At 37.6% G+C, this 21669-nt stretch overlaps 1 protein-coding gene across 4 annotated transcripts; it reads right to left on the bottom strand.

The window, feature by feature from the left end:
* Positions 1-1828: 1828 nt before the first annotated feature.
* On the bottom strand, positions 1829-17559 carry fbxo11b (F-box protein 11b). Of its 4 annotated transcripts, none has more exons than XM_015034457.1 (22): positions 17220-17559; positions 13999-14174; positions 13764-13845; positions 13432-13576; positions 13215-13344; positions 12016-12099; positions 11763-11895; positions 11548-11654; positions 9822-9933; positions 8123-8229; positions 7906-8043; positions 7602-7819; positions 6702-6882; positions 6487-6609; positions 5414-5499; positions 4641-4717; positions 4414-4557; positions 3583-3693; positions 3389-3496; positions 2840-2948; positions 2656-2754; positions 1829-2388 (listed from the first exon to the last, which is right to left on the bottom strand). In XM_015034457.1, the coding sequence occupies exons 1-22, from the start codon at positions 17305-17307 to the stop codon at positions 2259-2261; spliced, it is 2688 nt and encodes an 895-aa protein (XP_014889943.1). In that variant the 5' UTR covers positions 17308-17559; the 3' UTR covers positions 1829-2258. The 4 variants fall into 4 exon arrangements, with proteins under 4 accessions (XP_014889943.1, XP_014889944.1, XP_014889945.1 ...); XM_015034458.1 differs by having other exon boundaries at positions 13432-13573; XM_015034459.1 differs by having other exon boundaries at positions 13785-13845.
* Positions 17560-21669: the final 4110 nt, after the last annotated feature.

Genomic DNA, 21669 nt, shown 5'->3' with positions numbered 1-21669 from the left:
ACCTTTTTTCCTGCTTTCAGCTAATGAAAAACATGACTTTTAAGGATAAAATATTACTCCAGACCAATAATAGAAGTAAAGAGTTGATGAGGAAAAGACAGGAATAATGACACAGGCATCAAACTTTGGATTTACACTCTATACACTGCAAAAACAAAATCTTACCAAGTGTTTTTGGTTTACTTTCCAGTGTAAATATCTTTTTACATTTAAAATGAGATCAAAAGTAACTTTGCAGAAATATATAAGAGCTTGTATTAAGTAAATAATTCCTTGATATTGATGGAAAAAGTACTGGCAGATTATTTAATTTATAGGACATGTTTACCATAAATCCAGGAAAAGAAAGGCTTCCAAACATGGTGGAAATATGTCAGATTGACTTTGAAGACATTTCTAACATTATTTCTCTATTTTGGAATAGAGAAATAATTATTTATTTTAGAAAATGGTAATTCTAACCAAAATCAAGACACATTTGGTTTGATTTTGATATACTGGGGCGGGGAGGAGGGGGAGTCCGATTGTAAACATCAACTGTATAATGCAAAAATACAAAGTTAAAGAAAGTAATGTAAAATAATGTAAACCAGAAATAAAATAAAGTTAGAAGTAACTTTTCAGAAATATGTAAGAGCTTGTTTTTAAGTAAATTCCTCAATATTGATGAAAATGTTCTGGTTCAATCAATCAGAATATTTTACTTATGACAAGGGAAAAGTATCTTATAAGTGAAATAATCTTAACTATACTTAAAAAAAATTCAGTATTAACCAGTTATTGACTTAAAACAAGCTCCTATATTTTGCCGAAAAGTTACTTGTAAGATCATTTTAGTTTTATTTCTAATTAAGATATTTCCACTACAAACTAGACCACTCCTATGCTGTTTTTGCAGTTTTTCTTTTTTGAGTCAAATAAAAAAACAAAAACAGAAAACTTTATTTTAACTTAGAGATGCCTATTTAGCTCCACTGGACATTTTAAATCAGAGCAAGTGAATGAAAACCCAGACATGTTTGATCTAATAAAGTTTTATTTTCTTAGAAATGGCAAGTTTTCAGTTTTCTTTTGTCTTTCTAAGAAAGTATACCCCTTTTTGAATTTCAACTAGCATCTACTAATGGTTATTGAATACTTCACAATATATTAAGTCTAGATGTTATGGTACATGCATACGATTCAGGCTGCATGAGGAGCCAAAGTCACCACGATACACTGGGAGGAGGGCAGAAACGGGTGGGGGAGGGGAAGGGATACAGGGCGCTGCAGACTGACCAGGTTCCAGTTAAAAAGGGGGCTGTGGCGCCCCCTATTGAAACCCTCTCCACAAAACACTGACTGCATCAACATATAAACACACACACACACACACACACAAAGTTTGCACTGTACACGACACACATTTACACACACCTCTTTATACAAGTGTGGAGCTCCTCCACCGGCCATTTAAACTAACTCACAGGAGAGGGTTTAGTGTTAACAAGCTTCTCTTTCACAGAAAGAAATTCACCACTGGAACCTTTCAGCTTCTGCAGTCCGACGTGGCGGGAGGTTGGGAGGGGAAGGGACGCTAACCAAAGGAAAAAACAAAAATAATAATTATAATAATATATAATAAAATAAAAGACATTCAAATACAGTCAGCTTTTTGCTTGAAAATACAAAACTACATGAGAAAGCATTGAAATAAAATCCATTCATCAGAACATATATATATATATATATATATATTTTTTTTTTTAAAAAAAGCCCAAGTGCTCCATTTCTCTCTCTCTCGCTCTCATACACACACACATACACACACGCACGATCAACCTTTTCCTTTTTTTTGTTTTTAATCCAATGGGGATGGCAGCTGCAAGGAAGCAGGAAGTCTTTTTAACCGCGGTTCATAAGAGGATTAGCTGTGTGGAGATCTTCATGCCTTAAGTGCCACCAGGTGGACCTTGAAAGCCCCTCAGAGCGACCCACCCTTCCCAGTCTTCTTTGTTTACAGTCTGCAGCGAAGAATCGCTTCAGGAAGCTCCACGGCTCCCTCTAGTGACCCGCTGCAGCGAGTGCGGCTGACGCTTCCTCTGCAGCCTCTTCCACTGAGAGCGCTGAGCTCAGAGTCTCTCTGGGTCCTTATAGCTGCAGGCGGATGCACGTTTAGAACTGGGTGTGTGTGAGTGTGTGTGTAACTGTGTGTGTAGCTGTGTGTAATGCAATGTGTTTGTTTGCTTATATGAGGGCGTTAACTCGAGCCGCCGCCTTCAGTTATGTTGTAGCGTGTTGGACTCGATGGGCGGCGCCGAGTCGTACAGAGTGTCCGTGTCATGTGTGGGCTCTCCGGCCAGCGTACACGGGTTGGACAACGTTCCTGCGCCGCAGTCGCAGAAAAACCTGGAGGAGAGCGTGAATCAATAAAATTAACATCTGTAGGCGACCGATTGTGCTCTGTAAAACTTGAGGAAAACCATGAAACTTATGGTTTAATCACGTTTTTAATAAAAGTTTTAAATCAACACGCCTGTCCTCTAAAGAAACGTCAACTGGAAGATTTTCTCAAAGTCTGGAGGCATTTTTCTAACGAGCTTTGGAAACAAAAAAAAGGAAGCAAATATGAATTTAACTGACGAAATTTAAAAATAAAGAACGAAAGAAGCTCACCGATCGTGTCGTATAAACTCTACGTCGTGTCCTTGGTGACACTTTTTGATGCAGTTAACACAGATGGCATTCCTATCTGTTGTATTACAGGTGTGACACCTAGAAAACCAAATAAATCCTTTAAATAAAAACTTAAAACGGCAATAAAAATGATAAATCAGACCCATTTAAGTTTTTTTTTTACCTATAGAAGTCGTGCATGGGGTAACTGGTGTAGCTGGAGATCTTGTAGAGACACTGTCCTCTGCTCACCGCCTTCTCAATGGCATCCTGATTATTCTGAATTTTATTATCTGATGGGGAACATTTAATAGTTAGTAAGCAGATATAAACTGTGAAAACATAAGATAAAGTATTTTTGGTTGAGTTTCTTTGTACACTTGAAATAAGACAAAATCTACAACTTTTAGCAAAATACAGGAGCTTGTTTAAGTCAATAAAGCCTTAATATTGATAAGAAATTACTAGTCACACTGGCAAAAAAAATGTCTTGTTATAAGCGAAATAATCAGCCATTGGAGCTGGTATATTTTTGATCAATATTAAGTAGATATTTACTTAAACAAGCTCCAATATTTGCTGAAAAGTTACTTCTAAGTTAGTTTTGCCTCGTTTCAAGTATACAAAGATATTTGCAGTAGAAAATGTTAAAATATTCTTTTAAACTTTGTGTTTTTGCAGTGTAGCACAGCCACAACATGCCCAGCTGTAACGGACATAAACAACCTTTTACCTTTCATGGTGACATTAACTCCTGAGGCCAGAAAAAGCCCCCCGAAGCGGTTGTTGAAGATCTGGTTGCCCTCCAACGTTGCCGTTGCGTGGTTAGTGATTTCAATACCTGGTTTAGTGAACGACACGTCAACTGTAAGCCAAAAGGAGACCAAACGATGTAGTTTTTGCTCTAGAAGAGTCTGTGATGCCAACCTGCAGCAAAGCCGTCAAAAATGCGGTTCTTGCGGAGCGTGGGATGGCTGTTGGTGCTGATGAGCACGCCGGCCTGCGCGTTCCTGAAGATGTCGTTCTCTTCTAGCAAACCTGCAGGGAAGATGTTTCTTCATACGCTTCAACAGAACATGTTGGGAACATCTGGATCTCAATAAATTACATCTGGATTGAAACAGAAGGCGAGCTGCACTAAAAATAGGGCTGCGAGTTATCGGTTGAGGATTTAATTTAAAGTTAATTGATCTCTTAGGTTACTGAATATAAAAACTAAAGATGAAAAGAATATATGAAGCTCTTAATTCAGAGATGCATAATTTGCTCTTGAAGAAATGATAAAACTTCGCTCCATGAAGTTCATTAACTCACGACAGTCATCAAAATCAACCGTGCTTATTGGCAAGATGCTTTTTTTCCATCATGTTACAATTATTTCCCGTTAGTAAATCTGTAATTTTTGATCGAGAAGTTGGCGCCGCTTCGGCTGAATGAGCGCCGTTATGGAGCTTGTTGAGTATTTTTATTTAAAAACAGAACCGCATAAAGCCCATTTTCAAACCCACAGTCTATGTTGGAACCGTTTCTCTTTCCCATTCTAGTATGACTCCTCCATGTTTGTTTCTGTATCAACTGGCTTAAGGCTGGCCAGTGGCACCCTCTGCTGGATAGTGGCTAAACTACAACATTTAAAGAAGATCTGAGCTGACGTTATTAGTTTATGGAGCCAATTTAAATCTAATAAACCATTTATTTAATTAACATTTGTCAAGATTTGTGAGTGCACTCGATCTTGTGACAGCTGAGTTTCTGTACCTCGGCCTCCGTTGAAGATGCAGATGCCTCCATCTCTGCCGTCATGGATCTTATTCCTCCGCAATGTAGGATTGCTGTCTGTCTTGATCCACACTCCCGCCATGGCATTGTCAAAGATTTCATTGTCCTCGATGAAGCCCAACCCTGCGACATAACAGCAGCGTTAGATGAAGCATTGACTCCACGTTGGACGTCCCACTGGTGCCGTGAGAGACGTAAATACAAACCTGAGTTGTAGACCAAAATCCCTCCATTCTGCCCTCCCCAGATCTTATTGCGCCGTATCTTTGGGTTGCTTCCCGTCCTGCCAATTAAGACAGACTCAATTATTTTCTGCTGATTTCAAAGGAAGACGAGTTTCAATACATGATTGAGTAAAATAATCTGGTTTTATCAAGTTCAAAGTATGGATACTTTCTGATTAATGGCTTTCAGATACCCTCACTCGCCTCAAAAATCCCTTGATAGTAGGTCTGAGTAGTACGGTTTAAAAATAACATCTCTGATTTTTTCAAACCAGATTTGATTTTAATCATTTTTTAATGGTTTTCTTTTATAAAAAAGAATTTACAAATGACAGAAAATATTTCAAAAAGTGGCTTTTACCCCAATCATCCCTTACGATGCAGTTTTAGGACCATTATGCTAGATTGTTTGTCTAATTACAACAATATAGACACAATGAACATCATTTACCAGACGAATGTCCTAAAATTCCAAGAAAAAATTGTTTTAATGAGGAAAAAATAGTTAGCTATTGTGTTTTAGTTCCCATAAAAATACTAATTTATTCTCCAGGTTAATTTTACTGCACTGCAGAAATACTTGGGTGTAAATTACATACATAGCATTGATTTCAACAGGATTACTGTAGCATGGGACTAGGATTATGTTTTGGCAACAAACTAAACGATTTCATTTGAAATTTTGGACTGAAAAGAAAAATATCTTCATCTCATTCAGTGTTTTCTTTGAATACGCAGGTATTCAGAGTTGTTACCTTATCTGTACACCAGAGTACATGTGATTGTAGATGTCATTGTCTTCCAACACGCCGTGGCCATTGTCATAGAAATACACGCCAACCTAAAGGACAAAAAACATTAAATTAGTGGCAAAAAGGAAAAATGGCCAGTTTACCTTTTGCATATTTCTTAAAGCTAGAAATACAGTGTTTAATGGTGATACTAAAAATATAATTCACAATGAGATAACCAAAAATTATCAAAGGATATTTGGTTCAATGTTAAATTTCTGCAAAATAATAAGCAGTTAAATTAACATTTACACCACACTTGAGCATTTTTATGATTATCGACTTCTGTAATTCAGAAAGAATACATTAGGAAAATAAAGTTTTATGAAACAGATGGGTATGTGGGTGTAAATTGGCAGCTCATGCATCCATCTGAATATTTAAGGAAACTACCACAGTTTACTGTTAACTTTTTGTTTTTATTTTTTTAATAGTACAGCATTTTCTCCATAATAAGGTTTTTGAATTTAAGACAAATATCACACACAGGCCTGTCACAATAACAAATTTTCGCTACACGATAAATTGTCTAGACATTATTGCTATAAATGATAATATTGTTGCTTTGAGACAGTTTTGATGTAATATAATGTCATAATAATGCAATAACATACTTTCAAAGATAAAAATAATTAAACTCTAATGAACATTTAACAATGGAAATGGAAGACATTCTAACTATCCTAAATACTAAACAAAAACAGACAAAATTAATTATGAAGTCTCTGAAAACAAAATTGGTAGGAAGAGAGAGAAATTAGAAAAATAATAAGAAATTAATGAGCTGTCTTTAATTAATATGCGATTAATTGATTTATTGTGACAGGCCTAAATGCTCATGTCTTTAAGAAGAAAATTATGTTTTGTCAAGTTGTTGGTAGAAATGATAATTTTCTTAAACCAGCCTCTGTGGCTGGTGAAAGAAAATGTATACATTTGCTAAAACCTCATTATTTGTTTTCTTTGAAACACAGGAAAATCCTGACATGCAGTAGCAGATAAGTAAATAAACCATAAGCAAGGTGATTTTTGTGTACCTGTTTGCCGCTGTGGATGCGGTTCTTGCGGAGGACAGGAGTGCTCCCTGTGGTCACCCAGACTCCAGCCAGCGTGTTGCTGTAAACCTCGTTCTCCTCAATCACTCCCTGGCCTTTCTCATGCTGAAATAAAACACAGGACCGCTCATCACAGGATCACATTTCTCCCCCTGCTACAGTGGATTTGGACAAAGATTTAAGGAGGAGGCATTTACCACGTAGATGCCTCCATGCTGCCCATCGTGGATTTTGTTGTGCCTTACAATGGGGCAGCTGTTTGTTCGGATCTGAATCCCAGCCAAGGCGTTACCATAGATGTCGTTACTTTCTATTAACCCACGGCCGTCTCCAAATATGTACACTCCACCTTGGTTACCGTTGAATATAGCATTTCCACTGAAAACAAGAAGAAGGAATAAGGTGAAACAAACAAATTTGTACACTTTTCAGGAACTTTCAAGGTCAGTTTGCAAACTTTTGCAGCACCAAAGAGATAAAAACAACACAAATGAACTACAATAAAAGCTTCAATTCTAAATGATATTTATTACTGTTATTAATAATGACTTGCAATAGTAATCCACTAAAATATAACAAAAAATTATGTTTTGAAATGTGTCTCTTTCACACACCCTGTACGCCTGATTGGTCCAAGAACAAAACACTAATTTAACAACAATTTCAATAAAGTTGTTTAAGGTGTAAAATATAAGCCAACCTTTATTTTAATAAGTCACTGAGCCGTTAAGAATAATATTTATTACACTGAAACAATCCAAACATATCATGTTAAAAGATGCTCTTGCAAAGTTTTCTGGCGTTAAGCGTATATAAATAATTTAGGTAATTTTAACTAAAGCAAGAAAAGAAGTTTTTTTTATTTGGTGTAGAAAAATATCTAGTTTCAACTGTAAGAACAGTTTTCCAAATTTAACCACATGATAGATTTCACTTTATTACAAAACTGTGCTGTTTGAATATTAAACACTTTCAAGGACGTTATACAGAAATCAAGCACTTTCCAAAACCCTGGAGACACCAAACTGAACTTAAAGGATTTTCAAGGATTTCAAGCACTTATATGAACTCTGCTTCTGGGATGTCTGCGATCTTACCGTATCGTCGGGTCGCTGTTGGACGTGATCCAAACACCAGCGAAGTTATTGGCATAGATTTTGTTTTCTATAAATTGGCCCCGCCCCTTTTCGTGGACGTAGATGCCTCCCGTTTGGCCGTGGTGGATCTCGCAGCGGACCACCGTGGGGTTGGCGTACGCCTTCACCTCAAAGCCAGCTATGCGATTTCTATGGATGTTACAGTTCTCAAAGTAACCCTACAACAAATGGGGAAAAAAGACACACACAGGTGAGGTTGTGTGAAGGAGTCGCTCGGGGTAAGACGTGTCGTAGCTCCATTCACCATGCCGTGATCGAACGTGAACACTCCTACATCTCGTCCGTGATGAATGTGGTTACGCCTAATGATGGGGTTACCGTGGTTCTTCACCCAAATTCCCGCCAGCGCGTTGTTGCTGATTTCATTGTCCTCATAAATGCCCTGCAAAGACAAAAAGCTTTCGGTCGGCGAGACTCTTTGTGTTGCATGTCGCTGGTTAAATCGTGCCGCTTGATTTTACCTGTGCGTGGTCTGTGATGTACAGACCCACGTTCTCACAGTCGCTGATGTTGCAGTGTTTGATGGTTGGACAGGCGCCCTGTCCGCTCACACACACGGCTGAACCCACTGGACACAAAGACGAAAATAAAGGTCTTACAAAACTGGAGATGCACCGATCCGATACTCATATCTGTATCGGTATTAAAAAAAAATAATAGATCAGGTTTCTGTGACAATGTGGCAGATCTATTCAGTGTAACCCTATGCTTTGTGTTTTGAGCTACATCATACTTTATTATTTATAATTCCTAATTGCACTTTCTGAATCATTTGAAAGAAAGTTTATTGCAGATTATTTTGCAAAAGGCAGACAACCTTTTGGTGTGTTTAAATGTGCTGTACTGTTCAAAAAAACATTTCAAGTGAGCTCAATACTGTTTTTACGTATATAATAATAAACCTCAAATCCCTGCACAAAACATAAAAACCTAAAAAAAAAAAAGGCATCTTTTTCTGTATAAATATACAGATTTTAAAACTTTAACAATATATTAATGGAAAGCATCTAGAGTGTATTTGAAAGGTGTTTGTATAGACTGTCTAAAACCTTTTGCCCTGTAGGCCAAAACTGGCAAATTTAAACAACTGGCCACAAAATTCATTACATTAAAAAAAAAAAATGCAAAAATTAGTTTATTGTATTTTTTTTCTTGCTCAACAATAAACATATTTTTATTAAGTTTGTGCATCATTAAAGATACAAAACATAAAGAGGCCTCTTCAAATTCATTGTAAGACTTATTACTAACAGCATCACAAGGATACTTGGATGATCTGAGTTAAGACGACATTAAATTTCCCTTTGGGATAAATAAATGCATCAAATCTAAGACTTCCCACCGTTTTTGATCTATAAACCCATCAACCAGCAGTAACGGGTATCGACATGTAATTCTTTCATTTCATTTTTGTGAGTTACTGGGTCTATTTCTCAGCAGGGTGATTTGACTTTTTCAACACAGATATTTCTACATTAAAACGCAAAAAGAGTTTGCTTCACATTTGGCGCCATCTGAAAAATTCCAACGTTTTCTAAAAGGGGAAACGTTTCGCTTTCCAGCCAATATTGGGTTATTATGGAAATTAATCTGAAGGGAACTCTGTTAATGGATGGTAAATTACAACGATAACTTGCTAGATATCGAAAGTTCTAGTTGTTATGGAGAAATGGGCAAATATATGTTTACTCACAGGACATTTAAAGAACTGCGTACAATTAAAATAAGCAAAAATATCCAGGCGGAGATTTTAAACGTAGGTCTCAAAGAGTTAAAGTGTACAAATATTAAACCAGGAATGTTCTTCAATCAACCATCAATCCAGACTATAATCCAAACTGAGAACCAATTAAAAAAAAAAGCTACTTGAAAAATAAAATAACTTGATCAAACACCAGTTCAGACGTGTGACCAAAAAACAAATGTTTGCACTTTACTTTTCCATTTTTATTACCTGCTAAACCAAAATAAGCAAGTTTGAAGTGTCCAGTATTAAATGTCAGTTTATTATACCAAATATAGGGATCATGTCTACTTATCACAAACTAAAATCCTTTCAGTACACACTACTGCTGCAAAGTGTGGGTTTATCAGATTATAAGGAAATGTGATGAAGCGTCCTCTGACTGGAACAGGAGGCGTTGGTGTGTGTGTGGTTACCTGTGCATGTGGAGCGGATGATGCAGTGGTCGATGTTGGGGCTGCAGTTGACTGTGATCTCCAGACAGTGGTGGGCGTTGTGATGCTGCGCCGATTTATCATCTGGATTAAACTGAAGAGGGAACAGAAGCCGAGGTCAGACAGAGGACAGGAGTGCAGACAGCACTTCTGTCTGCCCACCACATCCACACAGCACTCTGTAGGTGTTGGAGCCGCGACCAGCTGAGTTATAATATAATGAGGAAATAGGATGATTATGGTTCGCACCATTTACGTAACCTTGCTTAATAGAGAGCACACACTGCTATTCTTTTGCCTTATCTATAAAAACTGGTTCAAAGTCTTTGAATCAGCTTTTATAGATACTTCAATCATTGCAGATCTCATTAAAATCCCAAGTTATTCCACTGTATTAATAGCACAGCATTTTAGATGGACCTGTTTTAATTAAACTCTAGTTCATTTGTCTAGAAATCTGGTTCGTTTGCGCAGGTATGAATGTCCAATCGAACTGACGCTGACCAAAAAAGCAAACTCTGATGCACTTAAAAACATGCGAGTGTTGCACTATAAGAGGGAGAAATGGCTCATGGGCTTTTATCAAAACAAAAGAGAAATCCTCCAACGGGCAAATTCTCACGCCACTCCATTTTTGTTTACATTTTATGAAGTAGGAAGTTGCGGTCTTGCATTGTGAGCTCAGTTTCACAAACCCACTCCTGATTATTACGTAACCTGCAGATATAATAAATGACTAAAAGATAACTTCTAATAGCTAAAAAAAACTCAGAAAGCAACATATCTACTTTTCACAGCACTGTATATTATTCTACACTTTCTGTCATTTGCAGTCATTTGTTTTAGTGCAGAGGCTACAGTGTTGTGAGAGAGCGGTCTCTGTTAAACAAGGTTTTCATGCATTTCAAAATAATTGTGAGATTGCCGTCTTAGACCCTCCACACAGATTAAAAAAAAAAAAACATACAGAACTTGAACATGTCGTACTGAAAGCTTGATATCAATAAAACCTTAGATGTAACTCATGTCAGAGTGCTTGACTTGTTTATTACTGGAGTCGAACCCCAAGAAGGGTGAGAAAAGGAAGTGCAAAGGGAGAAAGATGCGGATGCAGTTACAGCTTTTCAAAGTAAGACAATCATCAGATGTACGTTGCTGCAGACACTCTGTAAGACCCTCCCAGAAAATGTCCCACTACTGGACGTAACACTCGCACTGAATGACCACAAATCTACAATTCACACACGCTGACAGAAATCTGCTTACAATTCCTTCATGAAAAAAAGATTTTGTCTGAGACAGAAGGTAATTGAGCAGCGAGAACCTGGTTTAACATCTTATAATAGCAATTAGCATGGCTAGCTTTACCAAAACAGCAGTCTGTGTGAATACTGGAGAGAATGCACAGCCTGTTATTTATGCAAAACTTTCCAAAAGGCTTTCAACATTTCAAAATTCATGCAACGAGGAAGCTTTTTCTGATGGGAGAAAAACAAAAAACAAAACTGGATTTCTTAGTAATATCAGAAACCTGAAAACATCCAAATCTGCAATTTTTGTAGATGAACTATACATTTTCTTTTAGTTAAACAGAAAAATCCCATGTTCTAAACTAATGATTATATTCCTTATTATGAATTAGTACTAAAAATATTTGTATTTATTATGACAACATTAAGAAAAATATGACAAGAGGGTATTTGTTTACCTTAATGGTCATGTATCCCACATATGCATCCTCTGAACCCTCCATGAAGACAAACGTTGAATCTCTAGTATTCTCTATGACGACTTTGTCTGCTACTTTACCAGGTGCTGAGAGGGAAGCGGAGACCATCCATCAAACAGAGAGGTTGGTAAGCATACAGACTGCCTATAGAAGAATTAGCAAATCTTCAGCGTCTCTTTATGATGGCCACATACCTGCACCAATCATGGTGATGGGAGACTCTATATAAATCCACTCATCGGTATAGATGCCAGAATGAACAAAGATGAGACCGTCAAAATGGGCTTCTTGAACACCGCCGAGAGCGTCCTCAATGGTGTCGTAATACTGCGAGAGGAGAGACACAAACACTTTCAGGCAAAACTAGCGCATCCTTCCACAATTTAGAGAAGTGATGATCGAACGGTAATCAACCGTTTTATCTTCCAGCTGAGGGTTTGGACTTACCAGCATATTCTCTCTGCCTTTGTATCGGCCGGGGTTACTGTAGAAATGTTCAGCAAAGCCGGGCTTTACGTGTGCACCTTTGTACTGCAACACAAAAACATCAAAACTAGTGAATGTAGGTTGGATATCAGCTTCTGTAGGTAATTTTGCTTGTTAAAAGTGAAAACACCACCAACGCTGATATACAATCGCTTCAAACCCGGACTGTATAATGAGAGGTAATAGTTTTCACAAAGATAGCAGGGTACTCAGCTGTAGATTCTTCAAAACTAGATATCCTGACCAGTTATGAGCCTACTACAACACCGTTAACATCTGCAGTCATATTGCTCCTCTGGTTTAAAGTCATATTGATGAGATGCTAGAAAAAACCAGAGCGACCTGTTTTTTTTTTTTTATCTATATGAGGAAAAGAGTAGCACAACACTGCTCCTTCCATTGTTGCTACTTTTCGTTTGTTTTTGTTTTTTTATAATGAAAAACCAATTTAGTCCTTTAATATATTTCTCAAAACAAGAGAAGCACCAAACTACTGTTATTAAAATAATGCTGCCTTCAAATTACAATAAACGAGCCTTAAGAGGTACAGCCAATCTGCAGGCTGGCTACCGGAGCAGATAGCCCAACTAAGTATCCAGCAAACATCAGCTTGTTATACAGAGCAAGATGGCAAATGTGTTACACAAACGTGTTAAGCAGCTGAAAACCGAAGCTAAACATTCCCAGCGTTTGTTCTATACTTATGATTAGTGCTTTTCAGTTTTAATTCAATGTTAAATAAGATTTACATTTGAAACTTATGTAAAACTTGTAGCAATAGAGTAAAAACGTTGTTTTAGCTGAAAGGTTTCATACAGTGACAATCTCATTCTGTCCAACGCCTGATCCAGACGTAATAAACTAAAACCATCGACAAACGAAAGGAAGTTGAAACACTAATTACAAATCTATTCAATATCAATAGTTGAGTTTATTTTTATGCAACATGACCAAATATTACTGACAAAAACTCAACAAGGTTATTAAACCAGTTTAAATAATAAAAGGCATTACAGAAGCTTATACAAAATATTTTTTTAACAAAAAACAAACAGATTATAAGAAGTCTGAACAACAGCATCTTGTTGTTGGGGTGTCCAAACTGAACAAAGCATTAAATGAAGAGAAATGTATAAATTAATTAACAAAGTTGTACTAACCAGTTGCTGAAAGCTGTCTTTCCACGGGTTTGGATGCTCGTGCTCCTCAGGGCTGACCTGGTAAAACCGGCCTGGCTCAGGATGCATCATGGGACGCGTGTACTCAAAAACCTCCATGTATAGCCGTTTCCTTGAAATCGGGAAAGGAAAAGTACAGACTCTTATAGGTCTATTTTGCTTATTGATTAGGATATAAAGTAAGAACAAATCATCTTACCATAGGATGGGGTCGTTTGCTAGCTGGCTGAATCTCTTGCACACGCAGGCCGCCTGGCAAAGGTCCTGCTCCAGCAAGTAGGAAAAAATCTTCAAAACCACCTCATCTGGAAGCTTCTGCTGCAGATACTGCTCTGCTGGGGCTGCTAAAAATATACAAATACACACACACACAAAAAAAGGCAGTGTAAGTCTGAAGAAAAGGTCAACATTACAGTACAGATGGACTGTAATGCAACAGTGCAAGAGTGGAACTCAGCAAAAAGAAAAAAGAAAGAAAGACTAAATCAAACTAGTAAACACTGCCCATCATGCTGAAGAGCTTAAACACACCTGGAAGGTCGTGGGTCTTACCGGACACTCGTGCCCGCTTGGCTCGATGACCGAAGGCATCTGTTGATGAAGTGGAAGCTCCCTGAAAATGCAGCAGAGATTTAAAGCTCAGAGGGATTCAAAAGTGAATACGACAACAAATCGGTATCTCGCCCCTCTTCACGCAGCAAAAATGCAATCTGCAGTAAAAATGCAATCTGCAGCAAAGCACAGGCGCAACAGCTTTCACGCTCACCTCCATCAGGCCCTTGCTGGGGCAGGCAGAGGCGGTGGCAGAGGCGGTGGCAGAGGCAGCGGTGGTTCTCTTAGGAAGCAGGGTCTTGCGTCGAAGCTGGTAGGGACTGTTCTGAGCGCCGGGGCCGGACTCCTCGATAGCCATTTCTGCTGCAGCGGCCGCAGGAGCCTCCTCATCTAAACAGAAAAGCATTGTGGGTGTTAAGTAGAGATGCAACAATCAACTCGATAGACATCTCAGTACTTAAAAGTGTCAGATTTCCCCCCTCTATGCTTTATAGAACTTCCACCATTTTCAGTGTTTTCACACCTTGTAGTCTGGAAGACTCAGTTAGACTGGGAACGAAAATTGCAACATTTTTTACATTTTCAGCTGGGGTGGTTTGCTTTAACACTGCACTGTGTCAAACAAACCAAAGTGTTTGAAAAACCTGTTCAACACCTCGCCTGTGGTGGTGCTGCACCAAGAACCACTGAAGAAAATGACACAAAAACCTCTGACAAAGACATTAGTGCAACATTCTTCTTCGTAAAATGTAAACAAATGGCGTAGCGTCAGATTTTAGTGGTTGTAGGATTTTTGTTTTGTCTTTGGCTAAAGAGTTGAGCCATTTCTCTCACTAGCAATAAACTTGTGCGTTTGTTTAGTTTGTATTTACCCAGAATGCTGTTGCACTACAGCTTGTTTTTTTCTGTTAAAGCAGTATCCGGTCCACTTGGTATCCACATACCTATTCAAACAGCACCACAATCCTTTTAAACAAACCAAAATCTAGGCTTTTTGGCGAACCAGAGTTTCCATCAGAGTTCGATTATTTACTCACACCTCTCCAACGAACCGGACCATCTAGACAAACAAACTAGAATTTGATTAAATCGGACCAAACAAGGCTGGTGTGAATGCACCCAAAGTCAATGATAGAATGTAATTTTAATGCACATTTCTGAATTAAAAAAAAAAAACAATCAGAAAAAGGTTATGCTTTGAAGAATAATTCAAATAATCTAAATCCCCTTTTTTTGTTGTCAGATTCAAAACTAAAACTTGCAGCACATTTTCTCTCTATTATGTTATAACCCTAAGAAAAACAACAAAATGATCAAAATCAGGGTCACAAGTTCAGATATCAGAAATCAGTCAGGAAAAGCTTCATCGATGCATCTCTAAACTGAAGCATACAGTCATATGTATATGTTAGAAAATCTTCAGGCCTTTTTATTGCGACTAATTGAAAAGTAATATGTAAAAAAAATTGAAATAATGGAAATACCTCAAATTTTGAACATTCAAATTGAGTATAATGTCAGTGTAGAATGACAGTCATGCTTTCCTGTATTTTTACAAATTTGTTCTTTGATTGCTCATGTGTAATTGCCTTTGGATTATTTCCTTACAAATAAAATTATATTTCATTCAATTCGTCACAATGTCAAAACACAAAGTATGGCAATATGAAAAAAAAACAACAAAAAAAAGAAAACTGTCTTTTAGAAATTTTGCCAATATTTGTGGTGAATATTTTAGTTCTATCGGATTTTAAAATATTTTGATTGTAATTAAGGGACAAAATAACCCAGATTTCAAAATACTGTAACCACCTCAAGTTTATACACTAAAAAGTCTCAAGTCTCTGAAACATCTTTACTTGCTTTGTAGATGAAAATTATATAAAACTATTTAGAAAATTTTATTAACACACTTGTTAAAAACATCACATAAGCTACATGGAGTATAAATATAACTAGGAAAGTTACAATCAGAGGTTGCACATTGATGTATTATACTTTTACTGTCATGCTAAATATTGATAATACATTAGACCAGTGGGGAGGACTTCCACTGCCCTAATACCAACAATATTGCACATTATAATTTTTTAAAAATTAACATTTGGTCCAACAAAACTGTGTTCAGTTAGCTAATGTTTTTATGTAGCTATGTTTTGAATAAAAAAGTCTGACTTGATACATAAATACATGCTTGCTAACTTGAGCAAGGTCTTTATTCCATAAAATGTTTATTTTTATTGTATTCAATTTCAGGCTTTAAATGTAAAATGCTTCTGGAAAATAATGTACGAATATTTTATGTTGCCATCAATAGTGGTGAACAAGGGGACAATAAAAAAATAAATTAACTGACATTCATTATGAGTACAAAAAAAGCAGAACACCAAGAATGGTGTGCTGAACATTTTATGGCAATGTGTTTTATAATTTTGGCTCTTTCTCATGATTCAATCTAAATTGAAGCTTCATAAAAAAATATCAGCTAATAAAACACACTATTTAATATTTAGCCTCCACATACGATCGTTTAATAGTTATTGTATGACCCACATTCGGTGTTAAAGCAGACAAAGGTTGGTGATTGATAACGGAAGATGCGCTTTCTGCAGATAAGCTACCTCTTTTCATGTGTAGTTAGTTACCCTGAAAAGATCCTGATCTGTATGCATTTGTCGTTGTCCCAGCCACAACCACACTGGTCTTTTGTGGTGCTGTCAAATCAGGGACAGCAGTCGATGTCGACTGCTAACAGCTAAAAACTGAACTGCGTAGCTGGCAAATCCGCGGTGTAAACAAATCAAGCCGCCACTAGCATAGACCGACAATCCGATAACAAAACGAGCTTCAAAGTAACAAATCTGAGGCTATTCGGCTGACCCCGGGTAATTAGCCCAAATCACACAGTATCCTCTGTCACAGCTGATGTGCGTGTCCTCCCGAGGCAAGAGCAACCAGCTAGCATTGCCCCTGGAGCCGCTGCTAATGTTTTTGTTAACGTTACACCCCAAAAATGGCAGTCCTAAAGGTTTGCACTCGCACAAATTGCTGTGACAGCTGGGAATGCAGCAGCCGAGCGGCCACGAAGCTTGTGATTACGGAGTGTTAGGCCGCCCCTTAAGCTTCAAGCTGGGGAATATATGAGCCATTTATGATGTCCGCCTAGCTACATACGCATTAAGCTAAGACAACCCCCACAGCCTCCTCCTCCTCCTAACCTGGTGAGCTAGCTATAGCCCCGATCACTCAAGCCAAACAAAGCGCGGCCTGGCCTGAGCCACAGAGCGAGAAGCCTCGGGTTTTCCTAAAGAAAAAAACCCCGCCGCCTCCAGGCCTGCTAAGTAGCTCGGTAGTGACAAAGAGGGTTACATAAAAGAATGGTTTCACCTAAAAAACCTTTGTTTAATACCATTAGCTGACCGTGGCCTAGCTTACCTCTATCCCCGTTGATTCGTTCGGGTTGCACCGGGCGCGGCCTCGATACTCGCCTGGGTCTCCTGTTGGTGGCTCTGAGGGAGTTCATCTGGGGAGTTGGTTGTCGAAAAATACGCCGCTATCCTCGACTGCCCACTGATAAAATATTGCCCCTCGACTGGAACAGCCACCCAGACGACCTTTCCCCCAAATATCCCCTCCAATAGCGACCTAAACCTCCCTGTTTTTGGGGTGTAATTGCTGTTTTTTCACCCCGCTCCGTGGTATTTCAGCTAACCCCCGTTTCACTGCTCTGTGCCAGCTCCGTCTCTCTCCGTAGCAGGAGGAGCCATTAACTCACACGGGAAACAATCGAATGGAAAAAAATAAAACACAACGTCATCTTAACCAATCACATTATGTGTTTCAGATAGTCGGTTTCAGTAGACCAATCAGAAGGCTCGTATCAAACGACTTCAAGAAGCCTTTCTGTTGCGATTCGGAATCGGTCAAGCAGCAGGAGTTTAAACCAGGGGCGCCTGTTTTGAAAGAGGTATCCAGGTGTGTGGGACCGCCAGTAATTTTGGGTTGACACGCCAAATCTAAACCCAAAAATGAATTTTGGGATTTTTATTTGGGAATTAATGAGATTGGGTTAAGGTTTGCTGCAAGATGCTACATACATTCAATAAATCTGCAGTGGAGAGTGTAATTTCTTCTGCCATCATCTATTGGGGTAGCAGCATCAGAATAAGGGATTTAAAAAGCTCAACAACAGAAGGACGGTTCTGTTGCGGGGACTACTGCAGAACCACTAAATGATGGTGTAAAGTAGGATTCTTTATAAAATCAAGAAAATTACAGATAACCCTGACCTTGAGACTACGTCTTCAGTCAGAGGCTTTTTCAAATGTGCTGTAATACTGACAGCTACAAGAAATCTTTCCTGCCAACTGCCATCTCTGCCTACAACAACTCTTTGAAGAATTTTAATTAATATGAGTTACAACAAAAACATTTAAATGAAGTACTTTCAAATTTGAATTTTGTGCTTAATTGTAGATGTGTCACACATAGATAATTATATTTATTTTTGCTGGTTTACTATAAGTCTGGTGATTATGGTTTACACAGAATGAAAATGCAAAAAAACAAAAAACAATTAGATTGGCAGGAGGTCTATAATTATTATAGACTAAAATACATGAACATGTGTTTAAATTAATCTATATAATACAAAAGATCCACTTTTTGAATTGCTGAAATAAATGAACATTTTGATGACAGTCTAATTGATTTGGATGTGTTTGTACTCTAAAAATCATCTGATTTGAACTGTTAAAGACATTTTGACATAAATGTACAAGCTAGATATAATGTAATTGCAGCGCCAGAAGTGAATCACATACATTTTCGCTTTTTGTTTTGGTTTCCTTGTTTATTCATATCAGTTTAAATCTTGCCTTATCAGCTAATCCTTTTGTATTTAGTTTCTTTGCTTAATCTTACAATTTTGTGCTTTTTGCATTTGAGTTTAGTTTCCTTTGGATTAGTGTTTTGGCTTCATCCACTTGGTTATTGTTTACATCTCCGTCATGTAAACATGAGGAGACGTTTGGTCTCCTTTCACAGCTGCACCCGGTTCCCAATCAGCCACCTAAGTAATCAAACTCTTCAGTATATAAGATCCTCATTCTTGTTCTTTCTTTGCTGGATTCTCTTGCTTATTCCCATTACGTTACCTTGTAGCATGAGTCTCTTGATAGCTCTTGCACTCCATGGTTCTGTCTTTTCCCAGAATCCCTTTGTGTCGCCTGTAAGTTTTTATTTTCTTTTCATTTTACCTCTTACCTCTGACTTTACCTGCATCTTGTAACTAAACACATTGACTCTTTCTGCTGTAAAATTTAAGGATAAAAAGCCAAATTAAGAAATATAATATGATGAACTTTGACAGTTTTATTAGTTCTTTATTTTCTTAAACTGTTTCATGAAGCACCTGAGCAATTGCTTACATTTGAGAGGAACAGCAGTAGCGACTAGATGCACCTGATATCATAAATAATGACACTTTTCAGGACAACCTTTGGACAAAAGGCCTTCCCTGTTAAGACTTGTAAGCTTTTGAACTCACTACCATTTCCTTTTAAGACCACAACTTGCATTAAAATGTTTACTTTAAGGCTTAGGAATTTGCTAAAGACAAACCAAACTGTCCGCATTTTAAATATTGTCATCTTTTTGGGTCAGTAGTTTTATGTAGATTGCTTTATAACTCTTTTTGATAATCATTTGTAATTACTGTTGATCTTATTTTCTTTTAAAATAAATGTTAAAGATCCCTCTAATGATGGGTGTTGCAATTTAGCTATGACTAGAAACACTAATGCGGGCATCATTTTATGTTTTTTGTATCTGTCCCTATCAAATAAACAATAACAATTTATCAAACCAAATAGAAGACTTAAACCTTTGAGTCAACTTTACTTATATGGCACCTTCCACTGGTCAAAAATAAAGTGCTTTTCAATTAAAAACAAACATAAACGCTGGAGATAAAAGCATACAAGAAAATATAAAAACAAAATACATATACAGCAATAGTGTTAGTTAAAATAGACGAGTCTTCAACAGCTTCTTAAATTATGACAGTCCAAAGTTGAAGGCAAAGCTTTCCACATTCTGTAGGTTTCCACTGTTTTCTCAGTTCTATATATTTTCTCTCTCTTTCTGCAGGTGTAGAAGCAGACTTATTGGGTGGTTTCTTGTTTTTTCTTTGTCTTTCTTTCTTTCCTCAATTCTTATCTTTTAACTTTTAACCTTTGTCCAACCTCTCTTATTGTCTTTTCTCTCGTCTTCCCTTTCTTTTCTGTCTCAGTGTCCATTGCATTTGAAATATTCCCAAATCAATATCTAGTAGTCTTGTAGTTTGTTTCTTACTTTTTAGTGAAAATTAGACTCAGTTGATTTTGCTTGAGGCCACTGGCGTTTTGACTGCTTTTCCTGCTGTACCAGATTGATTTCCACACATTTTTAGACCCAAAGTTTCAAGTCAGGGAAGTAAAGTTAGAATTAGAGGTGGAATTGGGCCACCAAACAAATAATCCAGTGTCCAGGTCCAGTTTCCTTCACTGCAGACAGCTAGCAAAAATAAATCTGAGTATGTTAAGAAAGAATATTGAAGGAGACTCATATATGCATTCATAACAACGCTGAACTATTGTAATGTATTCTGTCAATCCAGCAACGCATGTTGAGATTTGATTGAACAGGAGGTGTGAATTGTGGATGCACTGTAGACAAATCTGTTGCTGCTGTGATGTTGTCATGGACCAAATGTTTCTAACATCTTGTTGGATCTGTGGTATGAAGAAATGAGTCAGTTTTGAAGACATTCAACCTCTATCCCTTAATTAATTTATTTATATATATGAAAAATACCGTCTAGTAAACCCGCTTTGATGTAGGTCATTGTATGAACACTAGGGGGAGCTGTTTAGCTGCAGTACTGTTTGAAACCCGCAGCAGTCAGAACCGTGCTGAGCTCAGACGAGGCTGGGCGGACTCAGTTTTGTTTAGCTACATCCGTGAATGTGACCAGTTTTCAATTTTTAAAAATTTTTTTATAAAGTATAATTTATCTCAATGTGAAGAAGTATTTGGAATTGTGCAAGAACACTTTCCGTTGTATAGTGTCATGCTAACTTTTAGGCATGAATTCTGTTTTTTCAAGTTTTAAATCACCCTCGGCATACTTTTTAATCTTTTATTTTTTCAGAATATGAATTAAAAACTCAAATATGCACCTCCTGGATTAATATTTCACCTTCAAATTAACGAGGCCATCCGAGAACAACAATGCTAGCGCAGAAATCGTCTTAAATCTAGACTGACTTGAATAACCTGGTGGTAAAAATGCATCAACACGTTTAGCATGTAGGAGGCAGTGCTTCCATATCAATGAGATGGATTCCTTGCTGCAGCTGCAGCCTTGAAACTCAGGGTTTCTCTCTGGTGTTTGTGCAGGGCTTTATCTCGCTGCCATTTCCATCCACCTGTAATGAGCAGAAAACGCAGCTGTCTTTCCTCCAAGAAGCACCCACCCAATCGCAAAGCAGAGGTTACTAGGGTCTCTTTGTCCTTGAAAGCTTTGGATAAGCTGAAGGACATCATTGCAAAATAAAGAAAATACCACTTCATCACACAGAAAATACTCTAAAGAAAATTAAAGAAAATACTCAGATAGAAAGATTTACAAACAACTTTATCAAAAAAAAGGGACAACAATCCATCTACACATTTTGCACAAAAAAAAAGCCGCAGCATAATTACATCTCAAAGACGATTACATGACCTTCGTTTTGAGCAGAATACATGCTCATAGGCTGGAGGAGAATTGGAGGTATGAAGAGCTACAGCAGACAGAGTATGAGCAGATTATTAATCAGCAGATCCCTGCAGTGTTCTTTTC

Source organism: Poecilia latipinna, unplaced genomic scaffold (genome assembly GCF_001443285.1).
Source record: "Poecilia latipinna isolate Pla-1442-1.1 unplaced genomic scaffold, P_latipinna-1.0 Scaffold299, whole genome shotgun sequence".
In the NCBI taxonomy this organism is placed as follows: domain Eukaryota; kingdom Metazoa; phylum Chordata; class Actinopteri; order Cyprinodontiformes; family Poeciliidae; genus Poecilia; species Poecilia latipinna.
The sequence above is the reverse complement of the archived record's forward strand: the minus strand, read 5'-3'. Positions and strand labels throughout refer to the sequence as shown.